General features: G+C 40.6%; 1 protein-coding gene across 1 annotated transcript; it reads right to left on the bottom strand.

The window, feature by feature from the left end:
• Positions 1 to 763: 763 nt before the first annotated feature.
• LOC106912246 (myosin-7-like) lies at positions 764 to 17364 on the bottom strand. The gene is made up of 37 exons (XM_088015081.1): positions 16759 to 17364; positions 15872 to 16015; positions 15600 to 15756; positions 15483 to 15510; positions 15229 to 15374; positions 14943 to 15037; positions 14624 to 14687; positions 14434 to 14532; positions 14245 to 14348; positions 9091 to 9229; positions 8892 to 9010; positions 8600 to 8749; positions 8347 to 8517; positions 7960 to 8269; positions 7784 to 7863; positions 7495 to 7700; positions 7291 to 7414; positions 7053 to 7189; positions 6605 to 6860; positions 6278 to 6520; positions 6017 to 6193; positions 5769 to 5914; positions 5581 to 5671; positions 5101 to 5490; positions 4483 to 4609; positions 4285 to 4403; positions 3973 to 4169; positions 3706 to 3889; positions 2915 to 3080; positions 2713 to 2837; positions 2321 to 2629; positions 2039 to 2242; positions 1651 to 1947; positions 1445 to 1549; positions 1249 to 1344; positions 1036 to 1170; positions 764 to 899 (listed from the first exon to the last, which is right to left on the bottom strand). The coding sequence occupies exons 1-37, from the start codon at positions 16957 to 16959 to the stop codon at positions 879 to 881; spliced, it is 5862 nt and encodes a 1953-aa protein (XP_087871207.1). The 5' UTR covers positions 16960 to 17364; the 3' UTR covers positions 764 to 878.
• Between the last annotated feature and the right edge of the window lie 1229 nt (positions 17365 to 18593).

Genomic DNA, 18593 nt, shown 5'->3' with positions numbered 1-18593 from the left:
GCTTATATACACACAGCATGTACGTGAATGTTTTTATTAAATTTGGGCATTTTAGGATGCAACTGAACACAGGGGAAATCAACAACAGAGGCTCAAATATATGCAGACACCCACACAAATATTGCTTCTTGTCATTTATGTCTAGAGTTCATTTGGTTTTGGAGGAGGGACTTGGCTTTTATTCTTAATCCAAAAATGTCAAGTATGGTGGTGATGTCATCGTCCTGTGGGTGATCATCTTTTATACTTATACTTCAAAAATAGACTATGTATTTAAATCTGGGGAAAGTATGACATGAAAAACTAGTACGAACCGTGGAATAGAGTCAATGCATATATTTGAGATGGTATTTATCATTTAGATTATGTGTAAAATCAAGAAAATCAACAATTTATGGAAACAAACAAAAACCCAACATAAATGCAGCATTCAGGCCGTAACAATGTTTAATTCAATCAATTTGTTTATTCCTATCAAATAAAATTGAGCTGACATCGATCTTTGACTGGGTTGGTATTTATTATGTTTATATTATTTTAGCTGAATCAAATAAATAAAAACTGAATCAGAGGAATTTCTAGGCTATGGACAACAAAGGCTATTCCTATTTATACTCTCTTCTAACTCATAAGTGTTTAAGAGAACAACAAATTATCCTATTCTGTGTTAAGGCCTTCAAACTGGGAGCAAATTTGTATTTTCAAATTTCCCTTCAACACATTGTTCAGGATAAGATTAAAGAAGACATAACAAAGACAAGAATGTGTGGACTGCACTTTTTAATGTGGTTTTATTAGGACTATGGGTTGTGAATAGTGACAGTGAAGGGGATCTACAACACACAGCAGGCGGAAAGATTTCAGCAGACTCCAACGCTTCACTCCTCATCAAACCCTTTCTGTTGCAGCCCCGAAATTTGGAGAGAGAGCGAGAGAGAGAAAGAGAAACATCCATTTAGTATTCAGCGTGCTGTGGCATCAGCACACACTAAGTGTACATGGAAGTTTTTTTGATAAAAATTGCATGCCTCCTACCTTGGGGCCAGTGTCGCGGCTCTTGACTCGCATCTTGTTTACTTGAGACTCGGCGATGTCGGCTCTCTCTTCAGCCTCGTCCAGCTCATGCTGCAGCTTTCGGAACTTGGAAAGATGAACATTAGCCTGTTCCTCCTGGTTAAAAATAAAACAGGAAACAGAAATATTCATTGAGGAATTCATATAATTACTTTCACACATCTTCATACTTACAGCCTCCTCAGCAGATCTTTTGTAGGCTTTGACTTTCAGCTGCAGTTTGTCCACCAAGTCTTGCAGTCGGGCGATATTTTTTCGATCTTCTTCAGTCTGTAGATGATGAGAGACCATATATATATCAGTATATCAAACTGCTGCTAAATGAAGCTTAAATAGCATTGTGGGATACTGGCTATTTCATTCAGCACACCTGATAGGTCAGCTCCTTGATGCGGCGCTCATATTTACGGACTCCTTTCACAGCTTCACTGCTTTTCTTCTGCTCCATTTCTACTTCGTTTTCTAGTTCCCGCACCTTAAGACATTTTGTGCATACCTTATATTTTCCAGTGTTTTGTTCATTTGCAAATATACTACATATTTTCAGTACATATGTGCAAAAACAGATGAGCTCACCCTGGCCTCGAGTTTCTGGACCTGCTTCTTGCCTCCCTTCATGGCGATCTGTTCAGCTTCATCCAGACGGTGCTGCAGATCTTTGATGGTCTGCTCCATGTTCTTCTTCATGCGCTCCAGGTGAGCGCTGGTGTCCTGCTCTTTCTTCAGCTCCTCAGCCATCATGGCAGCATCAGTGATGGCCTTCTTGGCCTTCTCTTCAGCATTTCTGCATTCCTGTAGCGAGTCCTCCACTTCAGATTGAAGCTGGACTGTATCACCCTCCAGCTTCTTCTTCTGGTTTATCAGGCTGGTGTTCTGCATGATTTTAAAATGAGATATTTGAGAGTTTGTGAAGCTGTTATTTTTCCATACAGAAAGTATCGTTACCTTTGAGATGTAGCCTCACCTGTGAGTGCAGTAGCTGCACCCGCTCACTAACATCCAGCAGCTCTTGCTCAGCAAGCTTGCGGCTTCGTTCGGTTTGCTCCAAAGCGGCCCTCAGTTCCTCCAGTTCTGCCTGAAGCAGGTTGTTGCGTCTTTCAACGATGGCCATGTTCTCTTTGAAATCATCGTTGGCCCGAACCGACTCATCCAGCTGAATTTGGCAATCCTTTACAGAATGGCATTAACCACATTAATGCACGTAGATAATTGAAAGAGTAGAAAATGAGTTTCTGTTTGAGTTTACCTTCAGATGTGCATGAACAGATTTGAGTTGTTTCTGGGACTCAGCCGCCTGCCTGTTGGCTTGGCTAAGCTGGATCTCCATCTCGTTGAGGTCTCCCTCCATCTTCTTTTTCAGACGAAGGGCTTCATTCCTGCTGCGGCACTCGGCCTCAAGAGAACTCTGCAGGGTGTCGATTGTCCTCTGCAGGTTCCTCTTGCACTGCTCCATCTCCTCATCTTTCTCAGCCAGTTTGCGCTCCATATCACTCTTAATCTGGTTAAACTCAAGCTGAACTCTCAGTATCTTGCCTTCCTCGTGTTCAAGGGAACCCTTTGACACAGATCCGGTCTCTGGTTTGAAATTTGACTTTTATTTTTAAGCTATGTATTAACCTAAGTTGGTTATAGTCTTACCTCTGCTTCTTCTAGGGCAGACTGAATCTCCCCCTTTTCCTGCTCCAGCTGCTTTCGAGCTTTTTCCAACTCATGAACGGTTTTTCCACCTTCACCAAGTTGCTCAGTGAGGTCAGAAATTTCCTCTGTTGATGAAAGAGCGACCATTCAGTTTTGCCTTGCCTATTTTACATTTGTAAGTTCACGTTCAGTGATGTACTACCTTGAAGGTTCTTGTTCTCCCTCTTCATGGTCTCCAGATGTTCAAGAGACTCTTCGTAGGAGTTTTTAAGTTTGAAGAGTTCGGTGCTCAGAGATCTGGCTTCTTTCTGAGAACTCTCCAGCTCACACTGAGACTCTTCATACTTCTGTTTCCACTCTGACAAGACCTGGACATTGAGATTCAAATCAGGTTGTGAAATCTCCTTGACACATTAAGTTTTCTACTATCATTTTTTTTTCTTTGATAAAAGCATCATTATGTGAAAAAAAAAATTCATGCAGATGTTATTTACAGTTTCATCATATAGCAGTTAGGTACATGGTGATATACCTAATATATGGATATGTTTAATATATCCAAATTAAACAATAATACAGCAACAATGATGTATCGTATTGCTTGTTATGCATTTAACCAAAACATTCTGCTCATACCATATCCTCCCCATTGCTTTCTGATATGCTTCAGCTAGTTTCTCGTAACAGAGCCTATCACGAACTCTCATGCTAGTTAGCATTGCTACCAAAGATGGCCAATAAACAGTTTTCCTATAATGTTAAGTTGTTTCTCTGTCATTAGCACATTTAGCACTGAGTGTGATTGGCAGCTAAGAGTCATGACTTGTTCTAGTTTTATAAGCAATCTGGTTTTCTCACGTATTGGTAAATAAATAATCACACACTAAATTATGCCATGTGCTTGTTAGTTTTCTCATACATGTGGTTATTATTTTTATGTGATGGTGGACCAGCATTGTTTGCGTGTTGTTTTAAAGAAAATGTCCAACATACTTTGTCAAAGTTCCTTTGCTTCTTGTCCAGAGCAGCAGCAGCAGCATTAGACCTCTCCACATCCACCATGAGATCTTCGATCTCATTCTGCAGTCTGTGTTTGGTCTTCTCCAGAGAGGAGCATTTGGCATTCACTGCTTCAACAGCCTCCTCAGCCTCCTGCAGACGCTGAGCCAGCTTCTTCCTGGATTATGGAAGAATCCTGGATTGGGATTGGCTGCTTTCAAAGTTTGTACAGTCACTGAAATTCAAATGTGCTGTGCTCACTTGGCTTCCTCCAGTTCCTCGGTTCTCTGGATGGCATCAGTTTCGTACTTGGTTCTCCACTGAGCCACCTCAGTGTTGGCCTTGGACATGCTGCGCTGCAGTTCAGCCTTGGCCTCCTGCTCCTCCTCGTACTGCTCCCTCAGGAGGTCACAGTCATGGCGAGCAGACTGCACCGCATGGGCTAATGCATTCTTGGCCTGAGGTCAAGATAAATTATATGTGATATATGACTTAACCTTTGTTTTCTTTTTTTGTAAAATAAAATTTAAAAAATAATAATTTGTTCTATATTATCCAGAAATTATTTCATACCTTTATCTCTTCTTCCAGTTGTCGTTTTAGGTCTTCAAGCTGTTGATTGTAGGAATTTTTTCCTCTGGTGAGCTGAGAAATAAGTGATTCTTTCTCCTCCATTTGTCTTGAAAGCTCATCTGTAGATGTAAAAACGTTCACATGTGCACGCCTTTTTATAGAAAACCATTAATTTTCTAAGTGGGAAAAAAGACTAACCATTCTCAGCTTGAAGTTTGGCTTTCTGGGTGGTGAAGTCATTGAGAGATCTTTGGTATTCATCACATTTTGTTCTGTATTCATTTGTTTGATCCTCTAAAGTTCTGCAAGTTTTCTCCAGGATGGTCTGTAAAGAAATAGTGCACATATCACAGACCTTGCATAGTATTTTTTTTTGCTGAGGTTGTTATCTAGAAAGGGGCTGCACAGTGGCACAGTTGGTAGAGCTGTTGCCTTGCAGCAAGAAGGTTCTGGGTTTGATTCCTGGCCCCAGTCTTTCTGCATGGAGTTTGCATGTTGTCCCTGTGCATGCGTGGGTTTTCTCCAGGTACTCCGGTTTCCTCCCACAGTCCAAAAACATGACTGTCAGGTCAATTTTTTTTCTCTAAATTGTCCCTAGGTGTGAGTGAGTGTGTGTGCATGGTTGTGTGTCTCTGTGGCGAGAGGCGGGGTACACCCTGGACAGGTCGCCAGACTGTCGCAGGGCACAGACTCTCGTCCGAAACGTTAGCTGGAGATAGGCACCAGTACCCCCTCCCGACTCCACTAAGTGGGGAGGGCGTAAAGAAAATGGATGGATGGATGTTATCTAGAAAGCTATCAGAACACCACACGTACCTTGGACTTGACAATTTGCTCCATACTGGACACAACATCATCCAGCTCCAGTTTGAGCTCGCTCTTCTCTTTCTCCAGCTTCTGCTTGACTCTCTGCAGGTTGTCAATCTGCTCTCCCAGGTCAGCAACAGTGTCGGCTTGTTTCTTCCTGAGTGTGGCAGTAGTGGCTTCGTGGTGCAGGGTGGCCTCTTCGAGGTCTCTGCGGAGTTTCTGGAACTCGGCCTCCCTCTTCTTGTTCATCTCAATCTGGGCGGCTGTTGCTCCTCCAGCCTCCTCCAGTCTCTCACTGATCTCCTCTAACTCTCTAGCCAAGTCTGCTCTCTGCTTCTCCACCTTGGCTCGAGCAGCTCGTTCTGCTTCAAGCTCTTCCTCTAGTTCCTCCACGCGGGCCTACCATTGGAGTGGTGTAAATTTGTTGCATCAGTACTTTGTGAACTTGTGTAGAACTTTGATAATGGTCATGTAATGTCGAGGTTTTACCTGCAGCTCTTTTAACTTCTTCTGAAGTTGGCTGATTATAGCCAGATCATCTTCCAGCTTGCTGTTCAGCTGACTGATTTCAAAGTCTTTCCTGCAGGATTTTTTCTTGTTAGTTCTGGGCTACAAAAACATTGACCAATGATGTTTTGTGACTAAATTAATTACAAAATGTTATAGTAGGTGTATACTTTTTCAGGCGCTCCTCCAGCTGTTGCTTATCATTTTCGAGATCCATTATGGACTCCTGGCTCAACTTTAAGTCACCCTCCAGCTTCCTCTTCGCCCTCTCAAGATCCATCCTAATCTTCTTCTCTTGCTCAAGGGATCCTTCAAGCTAAAAACAAAGAAATAACTGTTGTAACTGTTTAGCATTTTACAGTACAGTTTAGAATATTGTCAAGTTACTGTATTTTGATTCTATTCAATGTCATCTTACATCGTCCACTTGCTGCTCCAGCTTCGTCTTGGCCTTGGTCAGAGTGTTGACTTTGTCTTCCTCACTCTGCAGGTCATCCAGGGTTTGTTGATGAGCTTCCTGTAAAGCTTTTTTCTCCTTGGTGAGTTTGGCGATGATTTCGTCCAAAGCAGCCATCTCCTCTGTCAGGTTCTTGACCTATAGGCCAAAAGGTTTTTAGCGTGAACCAATGGTATTTGAGAGCATGATGTGTTTTAGTGTAGTGGTTAGTCTTTATTGCACCTTGTTCTCTGTAGCATGTTTCTCTTTCTCCACCTTTGCCAGAGTTAGCTCTAAGTCGTCAATGTCCTTCTTTAACTCAGAGCATTCATCTTCCAGCTTTCTCTTCTTGCCTGTCAGTTCAGCATTGATCTCCTCCTCATCCTCCAGTCTTTCTGTCAGCTCCTTGATTTTTGCTTCCAGTTGGATTTTGTTTTTGATCAGGCCCTCACATCGCTCCTCTGCATCACAGAGATTATCTTGTTCCTGTCAAACATGAGTTATTAGTGGGGGTGTGAGGGGGACTCAACAACATCTTCAGAGAAAATTTATAAATATTGTCATTCTTACAGTTTGGACTTGGAGCTGCAGGTCATTCTTCTCTTGCAGAAGGGAGACCATTTTTTCTTCCAGCTCTTTTCTGCGAGCTTCAGATTTTGCATAGGCCTCTTTCAGTTTCAGGAATTCTTCCTTCATGTTGGCCATCTCCTTTTCTGCTTCAGCAGATTTCAGGAGAGGTTTGATCTTGAAGAACAACTTCATCCAGGGCCAATTCTTGACCCCCATGAAGGCACGGATGTTCCACTGGATTACCAATAGGGCATCCCTGTTTAAAAAAAAAAAAAAAATAAAAAATAAAAAAATAAATAAATAAATATATATATATATATATATATATATATATATATATATATATATATATATTTATATTTATATTAAAACACTTTTATTGAAAATATGACCACAAGCAGATAACTGTGTAATGTGTAAAGAACATTGTAAGTTGAATGAAACAAACCTGCGCTCCACCATCTTCTGATACTCTATGCGAGACAAAAGACCACGAGACCTGGCTTGAATTGCAGTGATGATTTTGGAAAGACGCTCATCTCTCATCTCCTCGAGTAGACCCAGCAGTCCAGCCTTGAAGAACACCTAAATGTGGCATTTAATTTTAAAAAGTTACCTATTTTTGCCCGTCTGTGTCGTATTTCATATCTTTTGTTCTCTTTTGTCTTAGAAAATCCAGGCGGTACCTTTGTGTGCCCAAACTTGTACTGGTTATGATCAATATCAAGAGATCCGAGAAGTTTTTCGGCTCCCTTCCTGCTGTCAATGAACTGTCCCTCAGGTATGGCAGCAGGATTCAAGATACGATATCTGGGAAATTATATATTTCTTAGCTGGACTTTGCAGAGTAAGGCTTGTGGGACGTACTAAGCTACATAGTAAGGTAATACCTCTGCTTGAAGTCCCCATAGAGGATCCTGTTGGGGAAGCCTTTCCTGCAGATCCTGATGCCTTCCAGCACACCGTTACAACGCAGCTGGTGCATCACCAGAGGATTCTCCATGGCCCCAGGAGTCTTGGTCTCGTTGGGGATGATGCAGCGTACAAAGTGAGGGTGGGTAGACCTCAGATTGGTCATTAACTTATTCAGGTTCTCCTGTAATATGGATATGCAAAAATATATAGAATTTGGATTTTTAAGCCATACATTTACCGGAAATGAAGTAATGCATACTCTACCCTATGGAGAGCAGACACGGTCTGAAACGATGATCCTTTCTTCTTCTTTTCTTTTTTACCCTCACTGGCTTCAGACATTGCTTTAATGTGAAATGCGTAGAATTAGTATTTTACGTTAATGCAAGCATGCTATGCTTATCCATTTTCTACAAAGCAAAATACTCATGGTGGAATACCTGAATCGGCTCCTGCATAGTTTGCAAACAGAATACCAAGCAGTTTGAGTGTAGACTTCTGGTACAGCCCAACAACGGTCTCATTCAGAGGATCCTTGTTCTTCACCAGCCAGTTGTTGATATTATAATCAACAGTTCCAGCATAGTGGACCAGGGCAAAATGGGCCTCTGGTTTGCCTTTAACAATCCTGGGTTTCTGGAAGTTGCTCGATTTTCCCAGATGATTGTCATAAAGCTTAGCTTTAAATGTAGCATCAGAGGCTTTGGGAAACATGCACTCCTCTTCGAGGATGGACATGATTCCCATGGGCTGAAAGAGTAATGAAAGTGGTTTGAAACACAAATGACCTTTTACTTTCTCCATATATTTAATATTCTGATTCTCACCTTTTCAATCAGGTCAATACAGGCCTGCAGATCCATACCAAAGTCAATGAAAGTCCATTCAATCCCCTCTTTCTTGTACTCTTCCTGCTCCAGCACAAACATGTGGTGGTTGAAAAACTGTTGCAGTTTTTCATTGGTGAAGTTGATGCACAGCTGCTCAAATGTGTTGAACTAAAAAAGAAAGAAAATACGTTAATTGTTCCATTTAGATTACTTGTAGATCTGATCATTATTTGCAAGCAAGATAACTTACATCAAAGATCTCAAACCCAGCAATGTCCAGCACTCCAATGAAGTACTGACGAGGCTGCTTTGTCTCCAGTGACTGGTTGATTCTCATGACCATCCACAGAAACATCTTCTCATAAACAGCTTTGGACAAAGCTCCAACAGCATAGTACACCTGTGAAATGGACCGTAAGCCACATTTAAAAAAGAAAGGTTCAAGTTTAGTTTGGAGTATATTTGCCTCAGAGAATATAAAATGGAGATATTATATACAAACCCACAAATTAAACTGTTTTAAGGGTGTCTTTTTGTTTTACCTGGGCAACATTTTGTCCCTTGGTGACCCACTCATTCCCCACTTTGACTCTTGGGTGACAGAGACCTTTGATGAGGTCAGCAGAGTTTAGGCCCATCAGATACGCTGATTTGTCAGCATCTTAAAAAAACACACAAACAGCAATGCTGAATACACATCAAGTTTCTGCATGCTTACAAATTTCAGAGTTCTTTTCTCACCCTCGGTGCCATCGGCCTCTGCTTGCTCCTCGCGAGGCCGCTGCTTAAACTTCATGTTGCCATAGTGCATGATGGCACCAGTGAGCTTGTACACTGAGTTTTTTTCTTCTTGAGTAAAGCCCAACACATCGAAGGCATTCTGAAGAAAAAAAGTCACATCTCAGTAGTGCATCATTCTTGTCACTGAGTTCAAATGTAAAATAGTAATAATAATAATAATAATAATAATAATAATAATAACAATGTAATTATTAGATGTTGTTAAATGTTTTCCTTATGAACAGAGCAGGCAAATAAGGCAAGACATGATAAGTTTAAGAGGATCCTCCTCACTCAGTTCAAAACAGATCAAGCAGATGGCTTAGAGCCAGTTTCTAAATGTGACTGATGTGTGTCGAACTTCTGGAAAAATACTCTCTCCATAAAACCTATCAAAAATACTTGTATTAATTTATTTATTTATAGGTATTCTCATAGGTAAAATAATTGATTTCTACACGTATGTATGAGTTGGAAAACAGGACAAATACAAAACCTAAATTTATGCACATTTATTGACTTACATTCACGAATTTAGATGTCTACGAATGGATTTTTAATTGACTGTGGTCTTACATCATACATTGTGTTTCCATAGCAACTAAAAACCAACAAGAACCTGACACATGGTTGTTTGACATCATCATGTCATCGATGTTCACATCGATGATGTCATAAAGCTTCAAAAGATTATCATCATCATTTGGAATACAAGAATCCTCAGTTTGCTTTTCAACTTGGTTGGAGGAAGAACACTTCGAGACAGACAATTTCAGAGAGTGATTTTAGTATTTCCAGAGCAGTAAAAATGCTTCTTACGATCGGTTGGGGCCTCGGCTATCTTGTGACGAAGGGAGTTGAAAAACTCCTGGGATATAAGACTAGGGATGAAGATATTCCAGACGCGAGACCTGCTGACGACCGTTTTAAATACTTCGGTTTTGAGGATGTCGCGGAAGAAAACTCAGAACACAGAGATGATTCGGTACAACACCAAGGACTTTTAGTGGAAAGCAAAGACCACAACAGATGGAAATACTTTGGTTTTGAGGAGATCATGCCGGAAGACATGGATGCTTCCTCTGAAGTTGAGGAAGAAACCATCGAGGAGGATTTGGGAGATGCTGAGACTGATGAGTCACATTTTGATGAAAGCTCAGAGTTTTCTTCAGCAGAAGAACAGTTTTCTGATGACGAAAGCTCACACAATGATACTCAAAATGATTCTGACCATATTTGCAGCATGGATGCTGAAGAACTTGATTTGTCCTCTAAGGATGAGGACGGTCGTTTGGGAAGCTCAAATGCTGTAAATGTGTCTGAACATTTTGAAGAAGTGTATGACTTTTCGTCGGCAGAGGAATCTTCTTCAGAAGAAGAAAACTCTGAAGATGGAAATCAAAATTCCACAGACCCTTCTGAGATCATGGACGCTACAAACGGTGATGTTTCCTTTAACAAAGAAAATGCTGGGACTCCTGAGTCACATTTTGATTAAATCTCAGAGTATTCCTCATCAGAAGAATGCTTTTCTGATCAAGAAAGCTCAGACATTGACTCTCAAAATGATCCTGACCATATTTACAGCATGGATGCTGAAGAACTGGATGCGTCCTCTAAGGATGAGGACGGTCGTTTGGGAAGCTCAAATGCTGTAAATGTGTCTGAACATTTTGGAGACGTGTATGAGTTTTCGTCGTCAGAGGAATCTTCTTCAGAAGAAGAAAACTCTGAAGATGGAAATCAAAGTGACACAGATGATTTCATCCAGATGGATGTAAATCTTGATCCAGCTATGTACTTCTGTAAATTTTCCAACTCATTTTTCAATTGCTGGATGAATGCCGCCACGCAAAGCGTCATGAATTTGACCATTGTGAGAAGGTTTGTGGCTCAGTTTCCCAAGGAGATTGCAGATTTGTTTGCAGAGACACCATTGTTTGCAAACTTTTTCTCTGAAGCAATCCACCATCCAGGCAGAGACTTTCCCCCACATGAACTGTTTGCAGTTCAGAATGAACTCCTAGACACTCTGCAGATCAGGGATGTAAAACATCAGGAAAAGCCAGGAGTCCTGATGTTTTACATGTTGCATTATCTGGCCCAGTCTGGCATCACCACAGACTGTAAACTGTACACAGCTGACTGTTGTGAACAATGTCAGAAGAGTTCACAAATTATCCAAACCCTTGGTCCTGTCATTCCTCTTCCTAAGGAACAAGAAGATGACACAACATGTAGTCTTCTATGGAGATATTGGGATAGGACTTCAGAAAATTGTGGCACCTGCAACTCCGACACAAAGAACGATAGCTTTTTAAATGGTACAGATGTGATGACCCTGATACTGCCATGGCCAGACAGTCCAGACAATATCAGACATCCTGTGATACCTGACACAGCCCTTGAAGTTCCTGTAAAAACTGGGAGTCAGATATACCATCTGTCCTCAGTTATTTGCTTGAAAAAGGCAACAACGTCTGACACCAGCAGCCTTTACACATATCTAATGTGTGGAGAGCTGGTGTTTAAGGCAGAGGATGAGCGGGTATCACTGGCAGATATCGACTGTGGAGTTGACATTTGCAGAAATGGGTACATCTTCATCTATGAAAAGGCCACAGAAGGACAGGATGAGTACAGTGTTGGGGTCAGAGTGACAACTGATCAAGAAGATAGTGGGAGGAACACGACCGGCATGGAGTCATCGTCAAGGAGTTGTGGCCTGTCCGGACCCTTGCAACAGCGCAGACTGGACTACTAAAGAGCCAGAGGTGGGTGACCGATTGGCGGCATGGAACAATGAAGACGCAGAGATGGAGGGATGGAGGCTGGGTGCGCTGGCAGGAGGACATGGAGGGACCGGCAGATGGATCATCAGCACCGGCAGACGCACAGGTAAGTGCTCAGGCACTGAGCAGCTCTCATATATATATATATATATATATATATATATATATATATATATATATATATATATATATATATATATATATATGAGCTGCTCAGTCCCTGAGCACTGATATATACACTGCTCAAAAAAATAAAGGGAACACTCAAATAACACATCCTAGATCTGAATGAATGAAATATTCTCATTGAATACTTTGTTCTGTACAAAGTTGAATGTGCTGACAACAAAATCACACAAAAATCATCAATGGAAATCAAATTTATTAACCAATGGAGGCCTGGATTTGGAGCCACACACAAAATTAAAGTGAAATGTTCCCTTTATTTTTTATTTTTTTGAGCAGTATATATATATATATATATATATATATATATATATATATATATATATATATATATGAATATGAATGTATTTATATTGTATGTATGTTTACTGATTCTTTAATAAAATTATATACATAAATAAATAAAACAAATCTATCTATCTATATATATTCTTTAATATTCTTTAATAAAAATAAGAATAAAAATAAATATATATAAATAAACAAATAGCTATATATATTATTTAATATTATTCTTTAATAAAAATAGTAATATATATAAATATCTATGAATAAATAAATACACAATATAATATATATATATATATATATATATATATATATAGTCATAATGTGTAATGATTCTTTAATAATAATAATAGTCAGATTAACAATCCAAACAGCAACACACCAAAGGGTGTGTAAAAATAAATAAATAGCATCACTTAAGATTGTCATGACGTCATGGTCACCTGTCATACCTCGTAAATCCAGCGTACCTTGTGATACTGCGCATGCGCACATCAATGTTAAGTTTCTTATAAAGACGTAGTACTACCCATAGACATAATATAAGCATAGACTAAGCATAGTCTTCGCATCCACCTGAATAATGTGCAGTTGCGCCACTGGCCATAGGGACAAAATATCCCGCGGGAGACCAAGTTATTCTGTATGGAGTCTGCATGTTCTCTCTGGGTGCTCCAGCTTCCTCCCACAGTCCAAAAACATGACTGTCAGATTAATTGGTTTCTCTAAAGTGTCCTGTCTGTCTCTGTGTTGCCCTGCAACAGACTGGCGACCTGTCCAGGGTGAACCCTGCCTCTTGTCCGGAACGTTAGCTGGAGATGAATCAAACAAACTAAGAACAAAACCTCCATTGCAAATGTTTTGGGTGTCAGTTTGAGTGTCACTTTATGCTGCAGTGGTAAAGAGTAAACGGAAGATCTCACAATGGGGCGACTCGTAAACACAGTAAGAGGCTGAGATGGGGGTTGTTAGAGAATGAGAAAAGGTAAAAAATAAATAAATAAATAAGGTGAGATTAAACATAAAATTCTTTAGCTGATGATCTGCTTAGTGCAGTGGTTCTTAACCTGGGTTCGATGGAACCCCAGGGGTTCGATGAGTCGGTCTCAGAGGTTCGGCGGAGCCTCTGCCGCGGAGGTAAAGACACACTTGTGTAAAGTCGTGATGACGCCCTGCTTTGCCATCACTTGCTGCAGAGGATCACGTTACATTTCTTAGCCAGTCAGTGCTGAGGAGGAGCACTGATTGAAGGAGTTCCACTGTCAGCATGGATTTGAACTTGTGTCTAGTGGCGTGGGGGTGGTAACACAACTAATATAATTACATTACTAAATCAGAATGCCGCAAAGTCTTTATTATTTATTGTTAATTTTTCATTCTCTTAAGAATGTAGAGCTAATTAAATGATATAAACAAGACCTTAAAGTGGTTCCAGGTTCTCTCGATGGCCAACCTTTTGAAACTGTGGCAAATTTTAAATACCTTGGGTTGTTCCTGGACAGTCAGCTCAACTTTGCTGAAAACACTGACTATATTTTGAAGAACTGTTCTCAGAGACTCTACCTTTTAAGAAGACTTAGTGATCATGGGGTGACCCAACTAGACTCTACTTGGGTCACCCCTATGTCTTGAATTTGGGGGGGGGGAAATAATATTTTATTTATCACTACAGAAGGGTTCAGTGAATGTGCATATGAAACTGGTGGGTTTGGTACCTCAAAAAAGGTTAAGAACCACTGCAGTAAACCATATTATTACGCATCTAAATATTTTGCAACAAATTTAACATTTCCCTTTACATATGTTTCTTTTTCATAAACTAATGTCTAGTAAAGATGGAGAAACTTACATCAGTTGCCATCAGTTCCTCTGCATCATCTATGGAGGCCACTTGAGTTTCCCCCTGAGAGATAAATGCATAGTCGTACGGGTTGTTTGTGATCAGCAGCATCTCTGGAGGATAAGAAAGATCAAGATAACATCAAGCAAAAAAACATTACAACATAATTAATTGCTTTTTCTACTGTACTGTGCTAACCCAGGATTTCAGGTTTCTTGTTGGAAAGAATCTGGTAGAAAATATGGTAATCTCGCTCAGCCTTGAGTTGGAAGGTCACTCGAGATTTCTCCAGCAGGTCTTCAGACAACAAGAGAGAAGTCACAACCATGAGAAAAATGAGACAGTGAAAAATTGTGGTTGCAAAAACTAAAAGGCTGCTTATACTTACATGTCTCGATATCAGCAGAAGCTAATTTTCCTCTGGTATCGAAGTGAATTCGGATGAATTTACCCTGAAAGAACAAAATAAAAAATGATCAATTTGCAAAAGATTATCTTGTCAGTTAGCTCCTTTTTCTCCTCGCCTTCTGTTGCTACATAATTTGTCCATCTTGTACAACAAGAGGGAAAAAAATGGTCTGTTACCTAATTTAAGATAAATCAGGGTTTCAGAATACGAAACAGTCACTGTGTTGAAACCAAACCTTTTGCATGATTGGGACACTAAATAACACAAACATAATCAAGAATGGAAAGCAATCGCTCACAAATCTGGAGGAGTTGTCATTCCTGATGGTCTTGGCATTGCCAAAGGCCTCCAGAGCCGGGTTAGCCTGAATGATTTGATCCTCCAGGGTACCCTGTCAAACAAACACATTACAATTACTGAAAGATCCACCATGAAGCTCTGACTACTTCCAACTGAATCAAGTGATGTTAAACTCAAAAGATTCATTAACTTTTAAAGTTTGCTTATAGTTAGGGTAGCTTTAGTTTATTCCTTTGCTAAAAGCAAAAATAGCTTTGCCAGAGAAATTACTTAATTTGTATGATTTTCCAGCTGCACTGAGCCCTGAAAAAGCTCGTCACATACCTTATCTTTTGCATTGGGGTCTTTCTTAATACTTCCAGCTGCAATACTTGCAAAGTACTGAATGACTCTCTTGGTGTTCACAGTCTTTCCTGCACCAGATTCTCCACTATGGGAGCAGAGTTACACATCAAAACAAGTCCATTCCTGGATGCAGAATAAGATATTGACTTTAGATCATATCGTACTACATTTCAGATGGAAGGTTTTTACATACGTGATCAGAATTGACTGGTTTTCACGGTCTGTCAAAAGGTTTTCGAAAAACATTTTTGTCAGTGAGGACAACAGACCCTGTTCAGAATGCTTTCTGTAGGTCACTGATTGCCTTTACCTGCCAGCATGTACTGGTAGCCATTGTCAGAGATGGAGAAGATGTGAGGAGGAGCTTCGCTCCTCTTCTTTCCTCTGTAGGCAACGACCACCTCTTGGTTGTAGACTGGCAGCCACTTGTAGGGGTTGACAGTCACACAGAACAGCCCAGAGTAGGTCTAAGAGATCAGAGAAAATCACACTGTTTCTCCGAGGTTTGGGTGGATAGAATTAAAACTTCCTGAGCCGTGCACTAATTAAAGTTTACTGTTTGTTGCCCAAAAGCCTACTCACGTAGATCATCCACGCTGCGTAACGCTCTTTGAGGTTAAACAGCACGGCTGGCTCATGGAGGAAGGTCAGCATGGCCATGTCCTCGATCTTGTCAAACTTGGGAGGGTTCTGTTGCAGAATGTCTGCCTCTTTGACAGTAACAGTCTGGAACAAGGAAAGTTTAATACATTTATCTTTTTATTTGTTTTTCATACACCGGCCTGAAAAGGAATTCACGTCCCTCAGTTTGGTTTGTCTCCTTTATTGGGATCTTGGGGGATATATCAACACAGAGCTGAGCATTTTTGTGAAAGGATAGTGACGTATTGTAAAAAAAAAAAAAAATGAAATCTGAAAAATTTTGCATGCATTTGTATTGGGCCCCACAAATTAACTTATTTTGGTGCAATTAAGCTGAAAGTCTAGCTCAAGCTCTAATTGCCAAAGTGTTTGCGAACATTGATTTTCAAGTCTTAGACATAGAAACACATAGTGTTTCTGTGACACATAAAATCACAATAAAAACACACATTTTAAAACCAAAAAAATGTTACAAACATAAAGGGGTATTAATACTTTTGCAGGCCACCATTCATGTAAACGATTCATGACTCATTCTATTTTTGTAGAGCAAATAGAGAGTGAATGCCTAATGGCACCAGAGTGACACTAATTTCAATCTCATTCCCTATACTACTCACATTTATTCACACATTTCCACGCAGATAAACACTCTCACACACACACACCAAGGAGTAAACCTAATGCCTTCTTACCTGCCCCAACTTCACCTCATTCCGTTTTGGTAAAATATCTGAGAAAACTCACTGACAGCTGGTTTTATTTACCGCCTGAAGCATTGGTGTTAAAGAGTACATTATTTATGCCTGATACACTAAAGCACTCACCTTCCCATTCTGCGTCTCCACAGTGACCTTATCTCCCTCCCGGCTGATGACGGTTGCCTTCACGAACTCTTCCACCGAATCTGGGACGAAGCATTCCTTCTTGATGTCGAACGGACGCGTGGAGGCCTCCATTCGCTCCTTCTCCGACTTCCTCAGGTACGGCGCCGCCGCACCATACGAAGACATCTCTGCATCCCCCATGGCTGCAGTACTGTGGACAAATGGACGATTGAGAAGTGCCTGTTCAGTGCCATGTCTGAACAGTTACATCTTTGTACAAAGGATTTATTGGCAATTTAGCATAGTAATGGGAAAATAGTCACATATTAGATTTTTTTTTTATGATATAATTACCATTATAAATGTGAGGAAGTATAATTTACCTGTGGGTTCAGCTCAGATGAAAGATGAGCTCAAGTCTTCAGACTGAAAATCACTGAAAGACCTGCAGGAAATGGAAACATGTAAACATCGAGGCATGACTTCCTAAATGTATGAAATGATTTGAAATGATTTTACTTTCATCAGCATCTTGTTCTGTTATTATATATGTAATCGGTTAAAATTCATGTTTTTCACTTCGATGAAGTATTAAATGAAATCCAACAGAAAGCCGCAGCAGTGGGTTCATACTTACAGAGGGCAGGTGAAGATGAAGCATCTGCTGAACCTGCAGGGGAGACGGGGATCAAATATATAACCCCAGATAACCGGCCTTACAAGGCCAAGGGCACCACCCTGACCTGATAACACCACACACACTTTCACACACTCGTCGTTATCATCAGGTACACATGCCACAGTGCCCCCACACACATACGCAGACACCCTGTGGTAATCATCCTCATTTCTATCACTTTGTGACAGAGCTCGGCTTGGCTCTGCAGACGTCTGGCTGCCCTCTCCTCTCCCGTTCGGTTCTACCTTCTGTGTCCAAATAATTTGATTTTTCAGGGAATAGAGCCAGGAACTTTCTGCTGCATAGCTCGCCCATGACTCACCGCAGCATACCATCGCTATCTGGGATTTGGCCGCACTTTTCCCTGTCACCTCTAGTCCGAAATACTCTTTTCAAGTGGGGACCACTCACGAACAGAAACCAGGTTCCATGGCAGCGGGAGACATGCAGGGTTTAAATCTATGTACAGAAAATTCACTGAATTTTTAGTTTTACACTCAAATTTATTTCATAGAATATTTTGACTATGTGGTCGATGGGCAACTGTGTGGAAAAGTTGGATCTGAAGTCTTTTGCCGTTTGCAACAAGCATTTCTTGAAACAAGGGCACTTAATTTTTGTTGATCTATCACATACAGTTCTAATAAAATTGTGGCTTTAATGTCACAAAATCTGAAAAAAAAGTTTAATTGATTACCGCTGGAAGGGCCATTTTTTGTTCATCTTTAATCCTCCTTACCTCGCCTGATAATTGACGGGCCTCCCAGTTTCCTAACTCGTTTGAGTGTATCTTCAGCTAATTGTCATGCACAGTTTATAATTGAAGATCAATAGTTAAGGCGAAATGAGGAGGAGGGCCAACACGAATGCCTTGCTTAATGTAAGCTTACCTCAAACATGAATGCACAGAGCAATGTTCAGGTAAGCTCTGAAATACGTACGCTTCTCATGCAGTTTAGAGTTGTTGCATGAGCCAATGTGTGGCCACTGTGTCTATGAAACCCACAGCTCTCAGCGGTGAAAGCTGTCAAGTGGAGGAAGAAGCGCTTAAAGGATTAGGTTGTCTAAGTTTCTAGCGTGTGTGAAGATCCTGCCAGGAGGAAGACAGAACACTTCAGAAACCTCTTAAGCAAGCTTCTGGAGGTCAAATAAGGTC

The sequence above is a fragment of the Poecilia mexicana genome, unplaced genomic scaffold, assembly GCF_051168715.1.
Source record: "Poecilia mexicana isolate PSO_F unplaced genomic scaffold, ASM5116871v1 scaffold_17, whole genome shotgun sequence".
Classification (NCBI taxonomy): Eukaryota; Metazoa; Chordata; class Actinopteri; order Cyprinodontiformes; family Poeciliidae; genus Poecilia; species Poecilia mexicana.
This window is presented reverse-complemented; position numbering and strand designations above follow the sequence as displayed.

Coding starts and splice junctions, on each gene's coding strand:
- LOC106912246 (XM_088015081.1), bottom strand. CDS start 16,959: ATGGGGGATGCAGAGATGTCTTCGTATGGTGCGGCGGCGCCGTACCTG. Junction 6,521..6,604: donor TGCAGCTCCAAGTCCAAACT/GTAAGAATGACA, acceptor CATGTTTGACAG/GAACAAGATAATCTCTGTGA. Junction 5,672..5,768: donor CTGGAGGAGCGCCTGAAAAA/GTATACACCTAC, acceptor AAAATCCTGCAG/GAAAGACTTTGAAATCAGTC.